We start from the raw sequence: 22,779 nt of genomic DNA, 5'->3' as shown, positions 1-22,779 counted from the left end.
TTTATCCTGTTTACTTCATTAAAAAAAAAAAAAAAAAAAATTGCTGCAATTGTTCTCTGTTCCACTTTACCCGTTAAAACATTATTCTCTATCTACCCAACTGTGTCCAAACCCCAAATAGAAAATGTAAATCTCCTCCAAAGACATAAAAAAGACTATGAATAAGGAGAGGGATATATATGAGTGTGTGTATGTGTTTGTGTGTTTATGTGTGTATATGAGTGTGTGCATGTGTTTGTGTGTATATGAGTGTGTGTATATGAGTATGTGCATTAGTGTTGAGCGGCATAGGCCATATTCGAATTCGCGAATATTCGCGAATATATGGACGAATATTCGTAATATATTCGCGAATAATCGCATACTCGCAATATTCTTGTTTTATTTCCGCAAAAGCGAAAATTCGCGTATGCGAACATTTATATATGCGGAAATTAGCATATACAAAAATTAGCATAAGCAAAAATTCGCAAATGCGAAAATTAGCATATGCAAATTTTTGAATATGTGAAAATTCGCACACCAGTATCACACAGTAGTATTAGAGCCTTCTTTACACCACACAAGCTGGAAGCAGAGAGGGATGATCACTGTGATGTGTACTGTGAAAAAAAAATATATATATATTCGTAATTACGAATATATAGTGCTATATTCGCAAATATTCGTGAATTCGTGAATATGCGATATTTGCGAATAAAATTCGAATTGCGAATATTCGCGAGCAACACTAGTGTGCATGTGTTTGTGTGTATATGAGTGTGTGCATGTGTTTGTGTGTATATGAGTGTGTGCATGTGTTTGTGTGTATATGAGTGTGTGTATGTGTTTGTGTGTATATGTGTGTGTGTATGTGTTTGTATATGTGTGTTTATGTGTGTGTATTAGGGCTGCATGATATGGGGAAATTGTGCGATTGCGTTAATGGAGGTAAATATTGTGATTTCGATTTAACGCCTTAACGACATTGGAAGTAAATGTACATCATGGTGTGGTGGTACTTAACACACCACGACATACATCTATTTCATGAACATGAGCTCAAGCACCAGACGATTTCCACCATTAACCCCTCAGATGCCGTGATCAATAGAGATCACAGCATCTGCGTCAGAAGGGCACTTAATATGGATGAACGGATCACCTGTAGCGCTGCCGCGGGGATCTGATCATCCAATATGGTGGCCGAAGGTCCCCTCACCTGCCTCCGGCTGTGTCCTGGGGTCTTTGGCTCTGGTCAGAGATTGAGCAGACCAGAGCTGAAGATGACCGATAATACTGGTTAGTGCTATGCCCTATGCCAACCTTTTTCGGCTCGGGGCACTCGGGGCAAAAAATCTCGGGGAACCCCTACCGAAGTTGACGAGCAAAAAAAAAAAATAGGCAGCAATGCACGATATCCAATGTCTGTTTATCAGTGGGTATGTAGTTTAACCCCTTAAGGACCAAGCATTTTTCTGTTTTTGCACTTTCTTTTTTTCCTCCTTACCTTTTAAAAATCATACCCCTTTCAGTTTAACACCTAAAAATCAATATGAGGGCTTATTTTTTTGCCACCAATTCTACTTTGTATTGACATCAGTCATTTTACCCGATAATCTACGGCGAAATGGGAAAAAAGGAAAATTTATACGTTTAAAATTGTCCTCTTCTGACCCCTTTGTTTTGATTGAACTTTTTAATCGTTTTTTTTTTTTTATGGTATAAAAAGTAACCAAATAATACGTTATTTTGAACTTTGGAATTTTTTTGCGCTTATGCCATTGACCATGTGGTTTAACTCACAATATATTTTTATAGTACAGACATTTACGCACGCGGCAATACCACATATGCTTATTTTTATTATGTTTATATATTTTTTATATGGAATTTGGGAAAAGAGGGGGTGTTAATGTGTGTGTTTTAAAACTTTTTTTTAACTTTTTTTTTTGCCACCCATGTACACTCCCCTACACCCCTCTGCCACCCATGTACACTCCTCTACACCTCTCTGCATGATGGAGCATTATATATGAGGGGCGCATGATGGGGGCATTATATGTGAGGGGCACATGATGGGGGCATTATATGTGAGGGGCGCATGATGGGGGCATTATATGTGAGGGGCACACGATGGGGACATTATATATGAGGGGCACATGATGGGGGCATTATATGTGAGGGGCGCATGATAGTGGCATTATATGTGAGGGGCAAAGAACGGGGGCATTATATGTGAAGGGCACAGCACAGGGGGCATTATATGTGAGGGGCGCATAGTGGGGGCATTATATATGAGGGGCGCATGATGGGGGAATTATATGTGAGGGGTAAAGAGCAGGGGCATTATATGTGAAGGGCACAGCACAGAGGGCATTATATGTGAGGGGCACAGCACAAGGGGAATTATATGTGAGGGACGCATGATGTGGCATAATATATAAGGGGCGCATGATGGAGGCATTTTATGTTAGGGGCGCATGATGGGGGCATTATATGTGAGGGGCAAAGAACAGGGGCATTATATGTGAGGGGCAAAGAATGGGGGCATTATATGTGAAGGGCACAGCACAAGGGGCATTATATGCGAGGGACGCATGATGTGGCATTATATATAAGGGGCGCATTATGGAGGCATTTTATGTTAGGGGCGCATGATGGGGGCATTATATGTGAGGGGCAAAGAACAGGGGCATTATATGTGAGGGGCAAATAACGTGGGCATTATATTTTAGGGGCACAGCATTATTATTATGTGGGGCAAGAGGATGGGTCATAATTATTACATGTAGGGGTACAAAATGGGGCATTATTGCTATATGTGAAGGCACAGAGTGTTTTGCATTTCAGAAGTATATATTATGAGGAATTTCTGGGGCGGTACGTTTTTTATGGGCCACAATACATTACGGTATTTTATTCAGAGGGTGCACTACACAGCAAATTATATTCAGAGTGCAGTGTGTGGTAGAATTATATTCAGAGGGTGCAGTGTGTGATAGTATTATATTCAGAGGGTACGGTGTTTGGTAGTATTATATTCAGAGGGTACGGTGTGTGGTAGTATTATATTCAGAGGGCACAGTGTGTGGTAGTATTATATTCAGAGGGTGCAGTGTGTGATAGTATTATATTTAGAGGAAAAAGAAGGATCGTGCAGTGCTTGACTCAGGGAACAGGTATTTTATTAGGATATCATGGAGAACAGACAGGTACACGAAGACGGGGGGATTCTTTTCGCCCTCAGTAACCCCTACAGCGAACACCTGTTGTGGTATGGCCGCTATATCGACGATCTCCTGTTCATTTGGGTATCCGATGTGGCGGACATACAGGGGTTCATGGAGTTTCTTAACTCCAATGACTGTAACCTCATATTTACGGGCAGCCATCAACAGGGGGAAATAGATTTTCTTGACTTACACTTACGGGGTGACAAAATGATCGGCAAAATTATATCCACTACGTATAGAAAGAAAACATCAGTAAATTCAATTTTACATGCCACATCGTGTCACCCGGTTCATGTACTTGAAAATCTACCTGGGGGAGTTGATCCGGGCACGCCGTAATTGCTCCCTTGAGACTGATTTTTCTAGGGAAACAGTTGCTGTCGGCAACCGCTTGCGACAGCGTGGGTATCCCAATTGGTCCATCTCCAGGGCAGTGAAGATTGCTGAGGAGAGGAACCGTACAGACCTTATTAAAATTAACTACATCAAACCCTTGCCTGGGGAAGTCAGCAAGCCCATCATCTTTTCAACTCAGTATAGTACTGAATTCAGGTCAGTCAAGAAAATTATTGACAAATATGTACCCATTTTGTACACTAACCCCGGAGTCAGGGAAGCTTTTGACTCAGGGTATATGTGTGTGTCACGAAGGGCTCCTACTCTGGGCCAGCTATTATCGCTGAGTCTATTTTCTGATCAACCTGAGAAAAAACCTACATTGTAACAGCTTTGCATCATGTAGCAATCATAACAAATTTAATATGAAACAGTACATTAACTGCAGCACAACCGGAGTTATCTACCTATTAACGTGCCGTGACTGTAACCTTCAATATGTTGGATGCACTATAAACGCATTGAAAGTCAGGATACGCTAGCATCTGTCAGATGTAGGTCATTTTCAGTCACGTGACTATGGTATCTAAACATATTGCTGAAGTCCACAATGGTAATACATCCTCCTTACAGTTGCAGTGTATCGAAAGAGTGAGATTGTCCTCAAGAGGTGCCAATCTCAGGCAAAAAATCCTGGACCGTGAGGTCTTCTGGATTCTAAAATTGAATACCAGATTTCCTCATGGTCTGAACAGGAGATTAGATACGATCCTGCATTACTAAGTTCATTTCTTATGTATAAAACGTTGTACTGCTAAAGATTTTTTATACACATACAGTACGGTGTCTTTTGGGGGTGGCCTCTTTAGGCATCTGCAGCCACACGCCTCCCAGTGTTCTTTGCCTTTTAGTTTTAGAACAATCGGCTTTCTTTGTAATTTATATGTCTTTGACTGTATTTGTTAGATACCGTGTATTTATATTGTTTATGCTGAAAACTTATATTTTAGCACTATGAAGGTATCTACATGCATAGACAATCTATTGATTGTGTATTCTCTTCACTATAGAGAAGACGTCACCTGTTGTCACTGATATCATTGTGTATTCTCCTCACTATAGAGAAGACGTCACCTGTAGTCACTGATATCATTGTGTATTCTCTTCACTATAGAGATGTCACCTGTAGTCACTGATATCATTGTATATTCTCCTCACTATAGAGAAGACGTCACCTGTAATCACTGATATCATTGTCTATTCTCCTCACTATAGAGAAGACGTCACCTGTAATCACTGATATCATTGTGTATTCTCCTCACTATAGAGAAGTCATCACCTGTAGTCACTGATATCATTATGTATCCTCCTCACTATAGAGAAGATGTCACCTGTAATCACTGATATCATTACGTATTCTCCTCACTATAGAGAAGTCATCACCTGTAGTCACTGATATCATTCTGTATCCTCCTCATTATAGAGAAGACATCACCTGTAGTCACTGATATCATACTGTATTCTCCTCACTATAGAGAAGTCATCACCTGTAGTCACTGATATCATTCTGTATCCTCCTCACTATAGAGAAGACATCCCCTGTAATCACTGATATCATTGTGTATTCTCCTCACTATAGAGAAGTCATCACCTGTAGTCACTGATATCATTCTGTATCCTCCTCACTATAGAGAAGTCATCACCTGTAGTCACTGATATCATTCTGTATCCTCCTCACTATAGAGAAGACGTCACCTGTAATCACTGATATTATTGTGTATTTTCCTCACTATAGAGGAGACGTCACCTGTAGTCACTGATATCATTCTGTATTCTCCTCACTATGTCCTATCAGAGCTGGAGTCACTTGTAAGTTCTGCAGTTATGATGGGTGAAACAACAACTCCCAGCATCCCCTTACCACTGCTTAGGTCATACTGGGAGCTGTAGTTTTAAATGGTAAAAACTTCTTTAGCACTTTCCCAGTCTGTGGCAAATGGTATATTTGTTTATTATTCTGACATGTGAGCCCGGCCTAAGAGTCTTAAACAAGGTTAGGACTGTATGATACATTTAATAATATTGTAAGTCCCGTAAGCAACATCTTATTTTCTGTCCGCCAACACAAAATACTCTAATAGTGCCCCTGCCGAGAGTAGACTCTGGATCTGACCCTGTGTAGAGGGGTGTACATGGGTGGCAGAGGGGTGTACATGGGTGGCAGAGGGATGTAAAGGGGTGTACATGGGTGGAAGAGGGGTGCAGGAGTGTACATGGGTGGAGGAGGGGTGGAGGAGTGTTCATGGGTGGCAGAGGGATGTAGAAGGGGTGTACATGGGTGGAAGAGGGGTGCAGGAGTGTACATGGGTGGCAGAGGGGTGTAGAGGGGTGTACGTGGGTGGAAGAGGGGTGTAGGAGTGTACATGGGTGGCACAGGGGTGTAGAGGGGTGTACGTGGGTTGCAGAGTGGTGTAGAGGAGTGACAGATGGTTCAAAGTTCCATTCATATGCCTGATGAAGCCACACGTTGCTTGGTTTTAGATTAAATCCTTCGTTCTTACCTGTGATCGTTCCAGCCAGCGATGATTTGTTACCCTGCAGCTCCCGTTAGAAGTCTTCTATTTGTTTGTTACTGTTCAGCAAGAGGGCCACGGACAGAACTTTTATCTTCACTCACCCAACCCATTGTTCTGTGTGTCCACACAACCACCTGCGGTAAGCACAATTTCCCCTCATTTGGGGCTACCTGCTGGTGGTTTTTCACTATGGAACGACTTCTTATGTTTTATCTTAAACTGGCCACGTCAGATTCTTGGGATTTCGCCAAATTCTATAGTAAATGTATACCCATTTTTTCCCTGACTGCTCCGATATCTGCCTTGACCAAAAAAGTGGTGGATGACAAGAACTAAACCCGAGGCTGACTTTGCCTTCTTAGTTTGCTGCTCCTGTTCTACATCCCCCTGATACATCTAAGAGGTTCTTCATTGAAGTCGATGCCTCCTCTGGTGAAGCTGGAGAGGTTCTGTTACAGAACTCCAGGGGAAAATGTGTCACTAGTGTTTTTTTCTTCCATCTCTTCTCTTGTGCGAAGAGGAACTAAAACATAAATCATTGGTGGTGGGGAGTTGGCTCTTGTGGAATCAAGATACTTGCAGGAAGGCACTCTGCTTCCTGTGGTCATCTACATGGACCATTAAAGGAGTACTCCACTGGAAAAAAAAAAATTAATTAACTAGTGCCAGAATGTTAAACAGATTTAACCCTTCCAGTACTTCTTAGCTGTTGTATGATCCACAGGAAGTTCTTTTCTTTTTGAATTTCATTTCTGTCTGACCACAGTGCTCTCATCTGACACCACTGTTCAATTCAGGAACTGTCCAGAGCAGGATAGGTTATGGGTTTTGCTCCTACTCTGGAAAGTTCCTAAAATGGACAGAGGTGTCAGCAGAGAGCAGTGTGGTCAGGCAGAAAGGAAATTCAAAAAGAAAATATCTTTCTGTGGATCATAAAACAGCTGATAAGTACTGGAAGGGTTAAGATTTTTAAATAGAAGTAATTTACAAATCTGTTTAACTGTCTGGCACCTGTTGATTTAAAATAAAATGTTTTCCAGTGGAGTACCTCTTTAACACTGGACCTTCCTACAACTTGCTCAGAATTTTAATCTTCAACAAGCCAGGTGGGCGCTCTTCTTCATAAGGTTCAGCTTCATTTTGCACTTTCGTCTTGCAATAAAGAACGATAAGATCAATGTTCTCTCTCATTCTTCTGACACAGCTGACCAGACTGAAGAACCTCAGGAAATCATTGACAAAAACATTGACCCAAATCGTCTGATTTCTGTCGCTCTTGTTCTGATGAAAGATATTCTCCCAGGGAAGACCCATGTCCCCTAAGCGAAGATAAAGAAAATGCCCACATGTGGACATAGTCCTAAGTGTGCTGAGATCCGTAAAAACTCAAACAACGAGGGGTATTGGTGGAAGGGTACTGTTGGCATTCACCTGTGTGATGAGGGTAGCGGCACTCACTGCTGCCAGGCTGCCATCACTGCTTTACCTGCACTTTGGCTGGTCATGGCTTCCTCCTGTGGCCTATCTCCTGCCTCCACCTTCATGGCTGCAGTTCCTGGTCTGCCCCACAGGAATCATACTCATGCACTAGCTGAAATTTAGAGGGCCAGTGTGCACATCTCCAATGTGTCCTAGACTTTGCCCTACATGAAATTGTCTATTTAAAGGGGGACTCCGCCCCTAGACATCTTATCCCCTATCCAAAAGATAGGGGATAAGATGTCTGATCATGGGGGTCCCGCTGCTGGGGACCCCTGTGATCTCCCGGCTGCACCCTGGCTTTCGTTTAGAGCGATGGGTGCAGTGCCAGAGGCTTGTGAAGTCACGATCATGCCCTGCTCATGATGTCATGCCATGCTCCCTCCGTGCAAGTCTATAGGAGGGGGCGTGATAGCCGTCATGCCCCCTCCCATAGACTTGCATTGAGGGGTCATGGCCGTGACCTCATGATACTCCACCATGCATCACCAGTCATCCGGCACAGAGCAAAGTTCTCTCCCGATGTCTGGGGTGCCGCACAAGGCGTAAGTCACTTCTATTTAACCTAAGACTAAACCTTTTAGTTGAAATCGCCTATTAGCTAAGTGGAACCACAGAACAATGTTGCATGTTTTATTGTGTTGGAGCCATTGATGCCTCTATGATCTGTAATGAAGCCATATGGTGAAGAAAACATGTAATCTCACCCTGTGTGTCTGAGGTGTCTCGAAGGCCCTTTGTGGTATTAGAAAAGCATTAAATGGCTCATTGTAGGTTAGGGTCTCGTCACAGAATTCATCTGTCTATAAAATGTTTTACTACCCCGAAGGGTAAAAGTGTCAGTGTAGCAAACTAAAAAGTTAAAGGGGTACTCCGGTGAAAAACTATTTTTTTTTTAATCAACTGGTGCCAGAAAGTTAAACAGATTTGTAAATTACTTCTACTTAGAAATCTTAATCCTTCCAGTACTTATCAGCTGCTGTATACTACAGAGGAAGTTCTTTTCTTTTTTAATTTATTTTCTGTCTGACCACAGTGCTCTCTGCTGACACTCTTTTTTATTATAAAAGTACAAAACACAAAACAAGTTCATTTCACTGTAATAAAATTAACAAAACTGAACATAAAAACAAACTATCCGTCTCAAAATAACAACTTAAACCTTCCTAACCGGCCAGCCCAGATAAACCAAAAATAAATGAATAAATAAATCATTACCTACTATAGTCCAACACACACACACATACCTAATGAACATAAATAAAGCTTTCTTCGCTTGGATCAAAAACTAAAAATATCCAAACTAGGAAACATAACCACACTCCCCCCCCCCCCCCCCAAAAAAAAAAAAGAAAAAATATGGCTAGCTGCCTTAACAAAAATAATCCAACTTGGATAACAAAATATATATATATATATATATATATATATATATATATATCCACAAACAAAAACTAATCCACACTGGGACACAAACATAAATATATTGTACTCTTAACACTATACTATAATAACTGAAAACTGGTCCGACTGCCTTTCTCTCAAAATAATTATGACATTATATAAATAATAAAACTTCAATAAATAAAAATAAAAAAAAATTATAATAAAAAAAAAAAAATTCCCACTATACATAAAACCATACAGAATGTACATAACAAAAAAAAAAAAAAAAACTCAATAACACAGAAAAACAACCTATACTAAACTATCCCACCACCCCCTCTGGACATGGGTCAGAGTCCATAGGTCACAGTTTTTGTCCACAACTGACCCATACCAGACCCCCAAAATAGTATCCACTGCAACAGTCCAGTCCTGGGTACACACCACCACCACCCCCCCCCCCCCAAAAAAAGAAACCCCACCCAACCAAAAATACACCCCTACCCACCTAATGTAAACAGAACAATATATACAAAACAATATATACATACTCTACAACAAAGCAATATTAACAGTACAATACACCAAAACCACAAGGCCCAAGTTTGGTTGCCTGCAAGCCCTTTACAATCCATCCATAGAAAACAAAACAAAAGGCTAAGGTGACATGCATAGCCCCCCACCAGGAAGAAGGATGGCAATCCTGATAAAATTAAATTTCAATTCCTCTCCCTATCAACCTCTAACCCTATCACTATCCTTTCATGAAACTGACCCTATACTCACCCTAAGATATATACACTATCCCTGGCCAAAATAAGGTACTTCACCTTAAGGGCCTAGTACCTAGGGCACATCAAAAGAAAAACCTCTCCATAGGAGAGAAGCCCTACTGGTATCAAGACTGCCATACTCCAAAGACCTAATCTTCCCGAGGTCACCAGTGATGTTCCTACAGACCTCCACCTCGGAGAGGACTTTCTGTTGGGTCGATACTAAGCACCGTGCATTCCACGTGTAGTACCTAACCACTAAACTAACTAAGAATAAAGTGCCCCGGTCTCGGCCACCCAGGGACCTGAATGCCCCATAAGCCCACTCCGGATAGGTAAGGCCGGCAAGTTGACTCCAGTTGATGGAAGCGCCCACCCGGTTGCAAACCCCTATATTAAAGGGACAATGAAGCAGGAAGTGGTCCATGCTTTCCAGCGTGTCCCCGCACTCTTCTCGGGGACATCCCCGGTCATCAGAGTTCCTACACTTCAGGTTGTCCCTTACATATAGCTTCCCCTGAAAGCAGCGCCAGGCCAAGTCCCAAAACTTCTGGGGGATCCTTTTCATGTTCAAAAGATACAACCCCACCCTCAGATCCTGACCTGGGCAGTCCCTGAGCGCCAGAGGCTTCTGGAAGTGGGTCAACAGAACCCGTTTGTCAAGGAACTGCCTTGACTGGGTCCTGATCTCCCACACTCCCAGACCCCACCGGCGTATCGCCTTCAGAGTCGGGGTAGCGTAAGCCGGAAGATATCCATGGGGTGTACGGAGGTCCTTCACTCGCCCTCCTCTCTCCCATTCCTGGAAGAAAGGCCGAAACCATTCCCTGCAGGAGAGTACCCATGGAGAAGCCCTCTCTGACCAGAGGTTTGCGATGTTGGCTTTCAAGAAGGTGTTCGTAAAGAACACCACAGGGTTTACCATAGATAAACCCCCTAGTCTCCTCGTGCGGTACGTAACCTCCCTCTTGACTAGGTTCATCCTGTTCCCCCATAACAGTTGGAAAAACAGGCTGTAGATCCTAGTGTAGTAAGCTTCTGGCAAGATACATACGCTGCCCAGATAGATAAACAAGGGGAGCAGGTATGATTTGATCAGGTGTACCCTTTCCCTGAGGGTCATAGACCAACCCTTCCACTGATCCACCTTCTGAGCTGCATCCTGGAGCTTACCATCCCAGTTTTTGGTGGGATAATCATCTTGGCCGAATGTGATGCCTAAGACTTTTGCTGACTCTTGGGGCACTGGAAGGGTGTCCGGGAGATCAAACGTGGGGTCTCCCCCTCCCAGCCAGAGACTCTCACACTTATCCCGGTTGATCTTAGACCCGGATGCCTCCGAGTAGCGGTCCACCTCCGACATCACCACATCGACCTCCTCTCTTGAGGAGACGAAAATAGTGACATCGTCAGCGTACGCCACCACTCTCTGGGCGACACAGACTCATCCCGACTCCCGCCAACGGCCCACAATCTACCCTCCGGACGAAGGGATCGATTGCGAACACGTATAAAAGCGGGCTCAGAGGACAACCCTGACGGACTCCGGACCCCACCACAAAAGAGCGGCCAGACCACCCGTTCACCAGCGGGAAACTCTCTGCCCCTGCATACAAGATCTTAAGCCAATTAACAAAAGTAGTTGGTAAGCCATATCTCAGGAGGACGGACCATAGGTACTCGTGGTTCACCCGATCAAATGCTTTGGCCTGATGCAAGGACAGCAAGTACCCTTTCCAGAGACCTGCACTACTCCGCTCCACTGCCTCCCTGACACTAAGGACAGCACTTAAGGTGCTTCGGCCTGGAAAAGAGCAGTGCTGAGCCCCCGAAAGGAGCCGGGGTGCAAACTTCACCAGCCGATTAAACAATATCTTAGCCAGAAGCTTCCTGTCCGTATTGAGAAGAGCTATGGGTCTCCAATTCCCAATATGGCTAGGATCTTTACCCTTTGACAGAAGAATCAGGGCTGACCTCCTCATTGACTTCGGCAGAGTTCCCGAGGAGAGACACTCATTGAATACCTCAGTCAAGAGGGGAGCTAAAGACTCCTTAAAGGTCCTGTACCACTCGGATGTTAAGCCATCCGGACCTGGCGACTTCTTAGGGGCAAGCCCCTCGATCGCCATTCTCACTTCCTCTTCCCTGATTTCTTCTGCCAAAACATCAAGAGAGGGGTCTACCCCTGGCTCAGGAATGGTTTCAGTCAGGAAAACCGACATCCTGTCTCGATCTAGATCCTTCCTTCCCAAGAGGTGCGAGTAGAAGGATCTGACAACCTCCAAGATCCCTGATCTGGACCGATTCAGAGATCCTGTACTATCAATCAGTCCTGAAATGACTTTACTACTCACTGACATCTTACAGTTTCTGTAAGGGTCGGGCGAGCGGTACTTCCCGAAATCCCTCTCAAAAACCAAAGATGCGTGCCTATCGTACTGACACCTCATCAGCAAGGACTTCCCTCTGGAGATATCCTCTCGGCTACCTCCAGTCGAGACAAGAAGCTCGAGTTTCCTCCTCAGACCCTGATACAAGCGGTACCTGTTCAGAGACCTGAGGCTCGAGAGCTGGCGGAAGAACCCCGCAACCCGCTTCTTGAATATCTCCCACCACTCTGACTTACTACTACATAGGCCCAGTAAAGGTACCTGGCTCTGAAGAAAATCCTCAAAGGACTGTCTTACTTCCGCTTCCTCCAGGAGGGACGAATTCAGCTTCCAATAACCTTTTCCCATCCGGGGGGTCTCTGAAACATTCAGGGAAAACAAAATCATACAGTGATCGGAGAACTCCACCTCAACCACGGACACTACGGAAGAGACAGCTTCCTCCTTTAAATAAAACCTATCTATCCTAGACCTGCGACTACCTTGATGATAGGTGAAACCCGCGTGGCCCGAGGGGCTCCGGATGTGGGCGTCCTCTAGGCGAGCTTCTCTAGCTATGCTAATCAGTGCCACACTATCGCAAGTCAGCGGACCATTGGAGCCTCTCCTATCTTGGGACCTCGTGACATTATTGAAGTCCCCTCCAAAGATCACTTGCCGACTCGTAAAAAGAAAGGGCTTAATCCTTATAAAGAGATCTTTACGGCCCCGCTTAGTTTGCGGGGCGTAGATGTTAATGAGCCGGAGCTCTTGTCCCTTCATGAAGACATCTAAGATCAGGCACCTCCCCATTTCTAATTCAATAACCCGTCGGCATTCAACAGGAGCGGTAAAAAGGACCGCCACCCCACTATACGGCTCAGCCGCAAGAGACCAGTGGGAGGAACAGCGCCTCCACTCTCTTCTGGCTTTTACCAGAGAGGCTAGATCTGACAACCTGGTCTCCTGTAAAAGGAAAATGTCGGCTTCAACACGGCCGAGAAAATCAAAGGCTGCGAATCTAGCCGTATCTGACTTTATACTGGCACAGTTAATAGATGCCAGCGTCAATGGGGTGAGTGCCGCCATACAGGGTGATTAAATTAGACGGCCACACCCTTTACTTTCTCTTTCCCTTCTTTTTTGCCCCCTCATCCCCCGAAGAAGATGAGAGGGCAGGACCACTCTTGGATCTTTTTTTACACTCCGATTGATCCATATGGTCCCCGTCTCTGTCCGGCTCCGGTCTAGCCCTGCCCTCTGAGGAAGGTGCCTCAACAGGACAGGGCCCAGTTCCCCCCAGAGGCTCCTTCTCCCTAGGCACCCCGTCCTCACCTTCCCCCTCCAAGGAGGGGGAGGAGATGGTATCGAGGACGAGGTATCGGTTTGACAGGTCAATCAGAGGGGGGGCAGTCAGGCTTCCGTTTTGGACCTGGCCCGTAGTACAAGGAACTTCAGAGGGCTCTGACCTCTTCTTTTTCCCTTTCCTTTTGCCCTTATCTTTCTTTTTGGGCCTCACCCCACTTTCCTCATCCACACTTTCATAGTGGGAGGAATCGGAAGGGTCGGCCATATTGCCTTTCTCTCTGTGAAGTCTCCTGATCTCCTCATCCAGCACGTTCTCTTCTAGGGCTTCAGCGGTTACAGGGCCAGCTTCAGGAGCAGGGGCTGAAGCTACCCCCGTCACCTGGGCACTCTCCAGCTCCCTACTCCTTCTACGATTTTCCTCCCGCCTTAGTTTGGCGGGGCCCTTTTTCCTCCTCACTAGCCCTGTTGCGCCCCCATCCCTGCCCGTACCCTCCCCAGCCGAGGCAACTTCGCAGCTCTCCTCAGCCGGAGCGGCCGCCGCACGGGCGAAGGCGCTAGGACAACGGCTAAAAGGGTGCCCGAGGACACCACACAGGTGGCACCGGATCTGCCTACAGGATGCGGCCAGATGACCCACCCCACCACACAAAGCGCAGACCTGCACAGTACAGGCTGCGCTAAAGTGGGTGGGGCTGCCACACCTGTGACAGACCTTGGGTTGCCCCTGGTAGAAGACCTGGATCCTATCGCGTCCAAGGAAGGCGGCTGACGGAATGTGGGCAACTGTACTCCCTGAACGCTTGAGTTTGACGGAAAACGTCCAGGCCCCGGACCAGATCCCGTGCTCATCCAAGTTTTTCTTGGGCATATCCGTCACATCCCCATACCGTCCAAGCCAGGTCATAATGTCATAACAAGAAAGTGACTCGTTACGGGTCAAAACGGTAACTTTCTTGACAGAGTTCTGACGGGAAATCGCCTTGACGGCAAAATCCCGCCAGCCGGGCTCGTTCTTTGCCACTTCGTAGTTTGACCAGAAGAGTTCGAGACCCTCTGGCCGTACAAAACTGACATCAAACTCGGATGAACCGTAGGGGTGAATGAGGGCAAAGATGTCACTTGCCCTGAATTCCATCTGAAGGAGGAGCTCAACCACTTTAGAGCGAGGTGGGCACGCATCCTCGCCCCTCCAAATCAGACGGACCACATTCCTACGGTTACTGTCCTGCCCGGTTGTCGGGAGGGACCAGACCACCTCCCCATTCCGCTCTCGGAAAGCCCCCAAACCGTGCCTCTCTATCCAGAAAGACAGGTCGACCACACCCTTTCCCTCTACCTGGATCGACCTGTCGCCCCTGCGTAGAGCCTCCAGGAGGCGCTGTTGCAAGTGGCCTCCAGAGCCGGACAGAGACGGGGACCCCCCTGAACCCCCGGCAGTGACATTGGCATAGCTCCTAGAAGCAATCACTACCGGGGGGGCAGCCAGACCAGACCCAGACCCAGAACCGTCAGTACAGCCACTCACACCACTACTCCCATCTTTATTCCCATTCATACCCGACTTTCCACTCTTACCACTACTAGTCCCACCATCATTCACTCCACTTACACTCCCACATGCACTCCTCTCATCCACAACACTACTACACTCAGCATTCTCACATCCTCCACTCATTACCTGCCTAACAGATTCTGGGCTGGCTGGGACTTGTAGTATAGCTGGTTTAATAATGTTCTTTGCTGTCTTAGCTGTTGCTGGGGTTGACGCCAAGGGCTCCTCCTCCATGGGCGATGTCCCTTCTGGAGTCTGGAGCTGCCCCCCCGGGCGCACCCCAGCTCCGCCCACACTCTCTGACACGCAGGGAATCCCCACCGTGCCAGCTGTGCCCGTCCGCACGGGCTCTGCAGCAGACTCTGACGCCCGGACACTCCCCTCCCTCACAGAGGAGTGCCCCGCAGCGCCCACAGAACATATAGTACTCGGAGGACCGCCCCCCGAGCACCTGGACCCACCATTCTCTGCCAACGGCGCCTGGACACTCCCCCCCTCACAGGGGAGTGCCCCGCAGCGCCGGTAATGCCCACAGCACTCGGGGAACCGCCCCCCGAGCACGCGGCGGCATAACTTGCCTCGCCACTTCCCACCATGAGCCCATCCTGCCCCTCCCTACCGGTAGGATGGGTGGGCTTCACATCTATTGCGCCTACAGCCTTTTCAGACGCCATGCTGTACCCCCCTTGCTGGCCCCGGTCCATGACAGGAACGGGGTCTGGCAGTTTGGGGGGCCCAGCAGCCTGAACCAACTTCACAGCTGGCCCAGACTGCTTGAATGAATGAAAAACAAAAGATACCGTTTCCTGAACTTTCTGCTTCTTCCTTTTCTTCACTACATCATTCTTGCCAAGATCTTCACCAAAGGCAAAATCCTCAAAGCGGGTAGGTGACTCCTGCTGCACAATAACTCTCAGCAAACCCCCACTAGCTGCGTCCTCCTCACAGCTATCCTCCATCTCCCCATCACTGGAAGGTAACGCCACTTGATAGGGCTCTGGGTAGCTATCTTGGGGGGGGCTGGGGGTCACATGCACCAGGGGCAGCATCCCCCTCACTCTCCACAGCTTCACCTGACTCTCCATCACCTTCCTCCTCTCCATCTTCCTCCTCACTGCTGTCCTCATGGCTGTCTGCACATGCATGCGGGTTTTTAAATCTTTCATTGTTAGTAAGTTTTTCCTTAAAGAACCCTGCATCCTCAGCAATGTTCCTTCTGGCCTCCTCCACCTCAGCCACATTTGCCTTAAGAGCCTGCACCTGAGCAGTAAACTTCTGCCTCTTACCTGCAGAGGCATTGTAAGCCTGGTAGCGTGAAAACTTCAGGTCTTCCCTCAGGCTCCTAAGTTTTCTTCCCAACTCTTCATACTCCGCCATCTTGGATTGGATCCGTGACCCATACATCTCCAGAGACTCCCTTGGACCCCGTACCCCCCATTGCTGGGGTTCAGGGGTAGCAGAAGGTCCGCTGTTCTTGGCTGTAGCCTTGCGTCCTTCGGGTTTGGACGGGGGAGCGGGCTCCGCATTTCTGCGGGCCCTGCTGGAACGCCTCACCCCGACCTTGGAACCGGCTGTAGATGCTATCTTCCCCCCTCTCGCCAGCCGGGAACGAGAGGTAGAAGCCCGAGACTCCCTTGGCTCCATGCAGGAAAGCTCTCCCCAGGGGCCTGCCACACCCCTGGGAAGGTAGGTGAAAAACGCTGCTTCTCTCTGTGTGGAAGCCTGGAGCTCAAAGGAGACACACCCGACAACTTCACACACTGAAACTGCTGTGTTCACAGGATGTGCTCTCTGCTGACACCTCTGTCCATGTCAGGCACTGTCCAGAGCAGGAGAAAATCCCAATAGCAAACCTCTCCTGCTCTTGACAGTTCCTGAGACAGACAGAGGTGTCAGTAGAGAGCATTGTGGTCAGAAAGGAAAGGAATTTAAAAAGAAACAAACTTCCTATAGAGCATACAGCAGCTGATAAGTACTGGAAAGGTGAATATTTTTCAATAGAAGTCATTTACATCTGTTAAATATTCTGGCACCAGTTGATTTTACAAAAATAGTTTTTCACCGGAGTACAATTTAATACTGAACTTTAAGGTCCATCATTACTCAAAAATGACCTGAGGTAAACCAACTTCTGTTTCTAGTATAGGCGCCAACCAAGGGAACAGTAGTAGAAGACTTTAAAGTGCAGTAGCTGAGGTGATCTTCAGTGTTGAAGGAACCACATAGAATTGGAAGAATTGAAGAGGCAATGACTATTGATTATAAAAACCCAAACAAAAGGACAATTTAGCTAAATATAGTCATGGAAAAATGACAAGTTTTCTTAAGGAGTTCTTCGGTTGCTTGTTACCCGAAAGATACCAGCTCTGTATTTAGTGCAGACAGATGAGAAGACAAGCTAATATATTTTTAGTGACATTATATATTATATTTGAAATTATTGTGTCCAAATGTGAGTCTTCCCCCTTGTGATGCCACGCCCCCTCCCATAGACTTACATTGAGGGGGCATGGCCATGATTTCACGACCCCGCAATCCGCACCCAGATTTCGGAGCTAAATGTTCAGAACACTGGGGCAGTGGAGTATGCCTTTAAGAGCTATAGCCTTCAGTCTTCTTACTGTTCCATATTTTCATCTAGGAGCTTTCAGGTCAGACTGGGAGAACACAACATCGCTACCAGTGAAGGCACCGAGCAGTTCATTAACTCCGCCAAGGTCATCAGACATGGAAGCTACAACTCCAGAACCCTGGACAATGACATCCTGTTGATCAAGCTGGCCTCTGCCGCCACCCTCAACTCCTACGTCAAGGCTGTTGGTCTGCCCACTGGCTGCGCTTCTGCCGGAACCAGCTGTCTGATCTCCGGATGGGGCAACACCCTCAGCAGTGGAAGTAAGTCATCCGTCAAAAGATTCTCAATGAAAACAAGTGGTATTATTTTGGAACAGGGTTATGCTTCTTGTTTCTTTAATTCTCTCACTAATAAAAAACCTCTTCAGAACCTTTAACCATCACCAAATGTTACATTGATGAGACCCATGTAGAACACCAACAATGATCAGGATGGGAAGGTGCTACATTTTACCACATTCCAATAAAGCATCATGTAAACTAAAATGTTGTCATGTTTTTCCATCTTATGAAAAGCTTAGATGGAGAATTATCTGCACTTGTGCAAGAATTAGCATTGTCTGGAAAAGTCTAGGTGTCCACATAGTGTTTTTTCAGTTTTAAATTTTTTTTTGTAAAACTGCCCCTGCAGTTTTTGAGCCAAAGTCAGAAAAGTGGATCCAGTAGGTAGGAGAAGAATAAGTCCTTCCTTTATATTTCCTATTCCTTTTGTATCAGATAATGGCTTCAGCTCAAAAACGACAGTGACAGGTTTCCAAAAATGGCAGAAAAAAACCTGTGTGAAAATTTAACCAATAAGTTTTGTCATGGAGTTATAGTATAGTGTAGTGATTAGCGGCAGGGGCCATATTCGAATTTGCGATATTTAGCGAATATATGGATGAATATTCATCCTATGGTCGCAAAATTCATATATTCGCTATGTTCGTTCTCTTTTTTTTTTTCATGTGAAAATCGTAATGAAATTTTTGTGCGCATGTGCGATTATATCTTTCAACTAACACTAAACCCTAGAACCTATCTGCTAAACTAACCTACCCTATCTAAAGGTCAAAGAAAGGAGGGATCAGTGTCCTCTTGAAGAGCCAATATTCGCAAATATTGGCATATACGAAATATTCGCGCTCCACACCGACTCACACAGTAAATATAATTGTAGCCTTCATAGGATCACATGCTGGAAGCAGGGAGGGATGATCACTTTTTATACACATCATTGTAATGAAGAAGAAAACAAATATTCGCCATTACGAATATATAGCGCTATATTATAAATATTCACGAAATCGCAAATTGCCAATATACGCTGTAAAAATTCACATTTTGAATATTCGCGCTCAACGCTATTATAGTGTAGTGTATGAGAGTGATCATGTACAGGAACTTGGTATCTGTTTAACCCCTTAAGGACTCAGCCCATTTTGGCCTTAAGGACTCAGACAATTTAATTTTTACGTTTTCATTTTTTCCTCCTCGCCTTCTAAAAATCATAACTCTTTTATATTTTCATCCACAGACTAGTATGAGGGCTTGTTTTTTGCGGGACCAGTTGTCCTTTGTAATGACATCACTCATTATATCATAAAATGTATGGCGCAACCAAAAAACACTATTTTTGTGGGGAAATTAAAACGAAAAACGCAATTTTGCTAATTTTGGAAGGTTTTGTTTACACGCCGTACAATTTATGGTAAAAATGACATGTGTTCTTTATTCTGAGGGTCAATTCGATTAAAATGATACCCATTATTACATACTTTTATATTCTTGTTGCGCTTAAAAAAAATCACAAACTTTTTAACCAAATTAGTACGTTTATAATCCCTTTATTTTGATGACCTCTAACTTTTTTATTTTTCCGTATAAGTGGCGGTATGGGGGCTCATTTTTTGCGCCATGATCTGTACTTTTTTTTTATATGACATTTGCATATAAAAAACTTTTAATATATTTTTTATAATTTTTTTTTTAATAAAATGTATTAAAAAAGTAGGAATTTTGGACTTTTTTTTTTTCGTTCACGCCGTTCACCGTACGGGATCATTAACATTTTATTTTAATAGTTTGGACATTTATGCACGCGGCGATACCAAATATGTCTATAAAAATGTTTTTTACGCTTTTTGGGGGTAAAATAGGAAAAAACGGACGTTTTACTTTTTTATTGGGGGAGGGGATTTTTCACTTTTTTTTTACTTTTACTTTTACATTTTTTTACATTTTTTTTTACACTTGAATAGTCCCCATAGGGGACTATTCATAGCAATACCATGATTGCTAATACTGATCTGTTCTATGTAAAGGACATAGAACAGATCAGTATTATCGGTCATCTTCTGCTCTGGTCTGCTCGATCACAGACCAGAGCAGGAGACGCCGGGAGCCGCACGGAGGAAGGTGAGGGGACCTCCGTGCGGCGTTATGAATGATCGGATCCCCGCAGCAGCGCTGCGGGCGATCCGATCGTTCATTTAAATCGCGAACTGCCGCAGATGCCGGGATCTGTATTGATCCCGGCACCTGAGGGGTTAATGGCGGACGCCCGCGAGATCGCGGGCGTCGGCCATTGCCGGCGGGTCCCTGGCTGCGATCAGCAGCCGGGATCAGCCGCGCATGACACGGGCATCGCTCCGATGCCCGCGGTTATGCTTAGGACGTAAATGTACGTCCTGGTGCGTTAAGTACCACCTCACCAGGACGTACATTTACGTCCTGCGTCCTTAAGGGGTTAAAAAGCAAAGATCCCAGTGATTAGGAAACATATAATACACTAATATTTTATATTATTTTACTTGCAGCAAGCATGCCCAACCTCCTGCAGTGCCTGAACGCCCCCATCCTGACCGCCTCCCAGTGTAGCAACGCCTACCCCGGTGAGATCACCGGCAACATGATCTGTTGTATTCATTTCATTTCAATTTTAAGATATAAACGTATTACCAGGAAAGATTCATTCAAAATTTATTTTTTTATTTATTTTTTATTTAAATTACTCTTAATGTGTTGTTACTTTATTCATTTTTCAATGAATTTACATTAGTAATGATTAAAGATGCACAAAACTGCGAATACCTCAGAAAAATATGTACAGGAGCAGGGACTTCTGTCAAAGACTGGAGTCCCTGCTCATGTACAGTATATTACGTGACCGAGCCAGGTGCAAGAACCCCAATTTAGCAAATATATTTAGCAGAAGCTGAGATGCATACAGCACCACCGAACCAACAAAACAAATCTTAAAAAGTTTGGTTTCTAACAAGATAACATTTTTTTTGTAAAATTCAGACTGAATCTGAATTTTGCTGAATTGATTCGGTCATCTACAATAATGACTGTTGAAAGGATATGGTAAATAAATAAATAAACATACATAGTTTATAAAGACCAGATTATATACTGTATGGTATATCCATAAAATAAAATAAAAATATGAGACACTCACCTATCAGGAGAACAGGGGACACCTCTCCCATAGGTGAGGCAATTACTGCTGCATCTACAGTAGGTGGTTTAGAAGTAGACATTCAGTCCCACAGTTGGATATAGAATATTAGTATTATCAATATCTAATACAAAATCTCTCTGTATCTCCTCAGGGTGACTCCGGTGGACCCGTGGTCTGCAATGGACAGCTCCAGGGTGTTGTCTCCTGGGGATATGGCTGTGCCCTCAGGAACTATCCTGGTGTCTACACCAAGGTCTGCAACTACAACTCCTGGATCTCCAGCACCGTTGCCGCCAACTAAATATCTACTTTATTATAGTTGTTTCTTTCTTTCTTTTGCTACTTTATTGTCATTCACCTCGTTGTAGTAAATACAAATTTTATTAAAATGTGAACCAAATTTGAATTTAATTATACAAAATATCACCTGTCAACTAAGCAAGAAGTGCAGAATTAGACAAATCAACAGGTTCAAGTAGCATTCACCTTATGTTCTAAGGGAGTTAAAGGGGTACTCCGCCCCTAGACATCTTATCCCCTATCCAAGGGATAAGATATCTTATCGCTGGGGTTCCGCAGCTGGAGACCGCCCCAATCTTCCCGCTGCACCCGATGTTCGTTTAAAGCGTCGAAGGCTTGTGACGTCACGGCCAAGCCCCCTCAATGCAAGCTTATGGGAGGGGGCGAGACAGCCCTCATGGCCCCTCCCATAGACTTGATTGAGGGGTGTGACCGTGACATCACGAGCCTCCGCCCCACATTGCCAGTCATCTGGCACGTAGTGAAGTTCGCTCCCTGCACCAGATGACTGGGTGCCGCAGGCAAGATCGCAGGGGTCCCCAGCGGTGGGACCCCTGCGATCAGACATCTTATCCCCTATCCTTTGTATATGGGATAATATGTCTAGGGGCGAGTACCCCTTTAAGGCTACGTTCACATCAGCTTTCGAAGCTCCGTGAATGGGACCTGTCAGATTTTGTTAGTTTTTGGTGTCCCAACCTCCGTCCCAGCCCTGTTATCAGCCATTGAGGTTGATACCTAAAATGAAAATACTTGGGCTGATGTGTATAAATGGTGTGTTCAGGTAAAGTGATTGAGTCACTATTAGTAGTAGGGTATCACAGAAGCAATATTTGAGGGGTCTCTCTTATTAGTGAGGTACCACAGTTTTTGGCCCTGTTCTCTTTAGTACATTCCACAATGACCTAATAGGGGGAATGTAAAGTAAAATATACTTTCTTTGCAGATTATGCCAAACTGTGTAAAAGCAATAGAGGACAGTGCATTGTATATAGCAGATAATACAATAGAGGACAGTGCACTGTGCATAGTAGATAACACATAAGAGGTTATTGAACAGTGTATAGTAGATGACACAATAGAGGACAGCTCACTGTGTATAGTAGATAACACACTAGAGGACAGTGCATTGTATATAGCAGATAAGACAATAGAGGACAGTGTGTTTTGTATATTAGATAACACAATAGAGGACAGTGTGCTGTGTATAGTAGATATCACAATAGAGGACAATACATTTTATATAGCAGATAATACAATAGAGGATAGTGCACTCTGTATAGTAGATAACAAAATAGAGGACAATGTACTGTGTATAGTAGATAACACAATAGAGGACAGTTCTCTGTGTATATTAGATAACTCAATAGTGGACAGTGCAGTATGTATAGTTGATAACACAATAG

The 22,779-nt window shown here is 45.0% G+C and overlaps 1 protein-coding gene across 1 annotated transcript; it reads left to right on the top strand.

Annotated features, from left to right (window-relative positions):
• The first annotated feature begins 3,179 nt into the window (after nucleotides 1-3,179).
• Nucleotides 3,180-21,374, top strand: LOC130283101 (trypsin-like). Its single transcript, XM_056532287.1, has 5 exons — nucleotides 3,180-3,467; nucleotides 17,541-17,893; nucleotides 20,431-20,528; nucleotides 21,131-21,144; nucleotides 21,225-21,374. Exons 1-5 carry the CDS (start codon nucleotides 3,180-3,182, stop codon nucleotides 21,372-21,374), a joined length of 903 nt encoding a protein of 300 aa, XP_056388262.1.
• Nucleotides 21,375-22,779: the final 1,405 nt, after the last annotated feature.

Source organism: Hyla sarda, chromosome 7 (genome assembly GCF_029499605.1).
Source record: "Hyla sarda isolate aHylSar1 chromosome 7, aHylSar1.hap1, whole genome shotgun sequence".
Lineage (NCBI taxonomy): Eukaryota > Metazoa > Chordata > Amphibia > Anura > Hylidae > Hyla > Hyla sarda.
The sequence above is the reverse complement of the archived record's forward strand: the minus strand, read 5'-3'. Positions and strand labels throughout refer to the sequence as shown.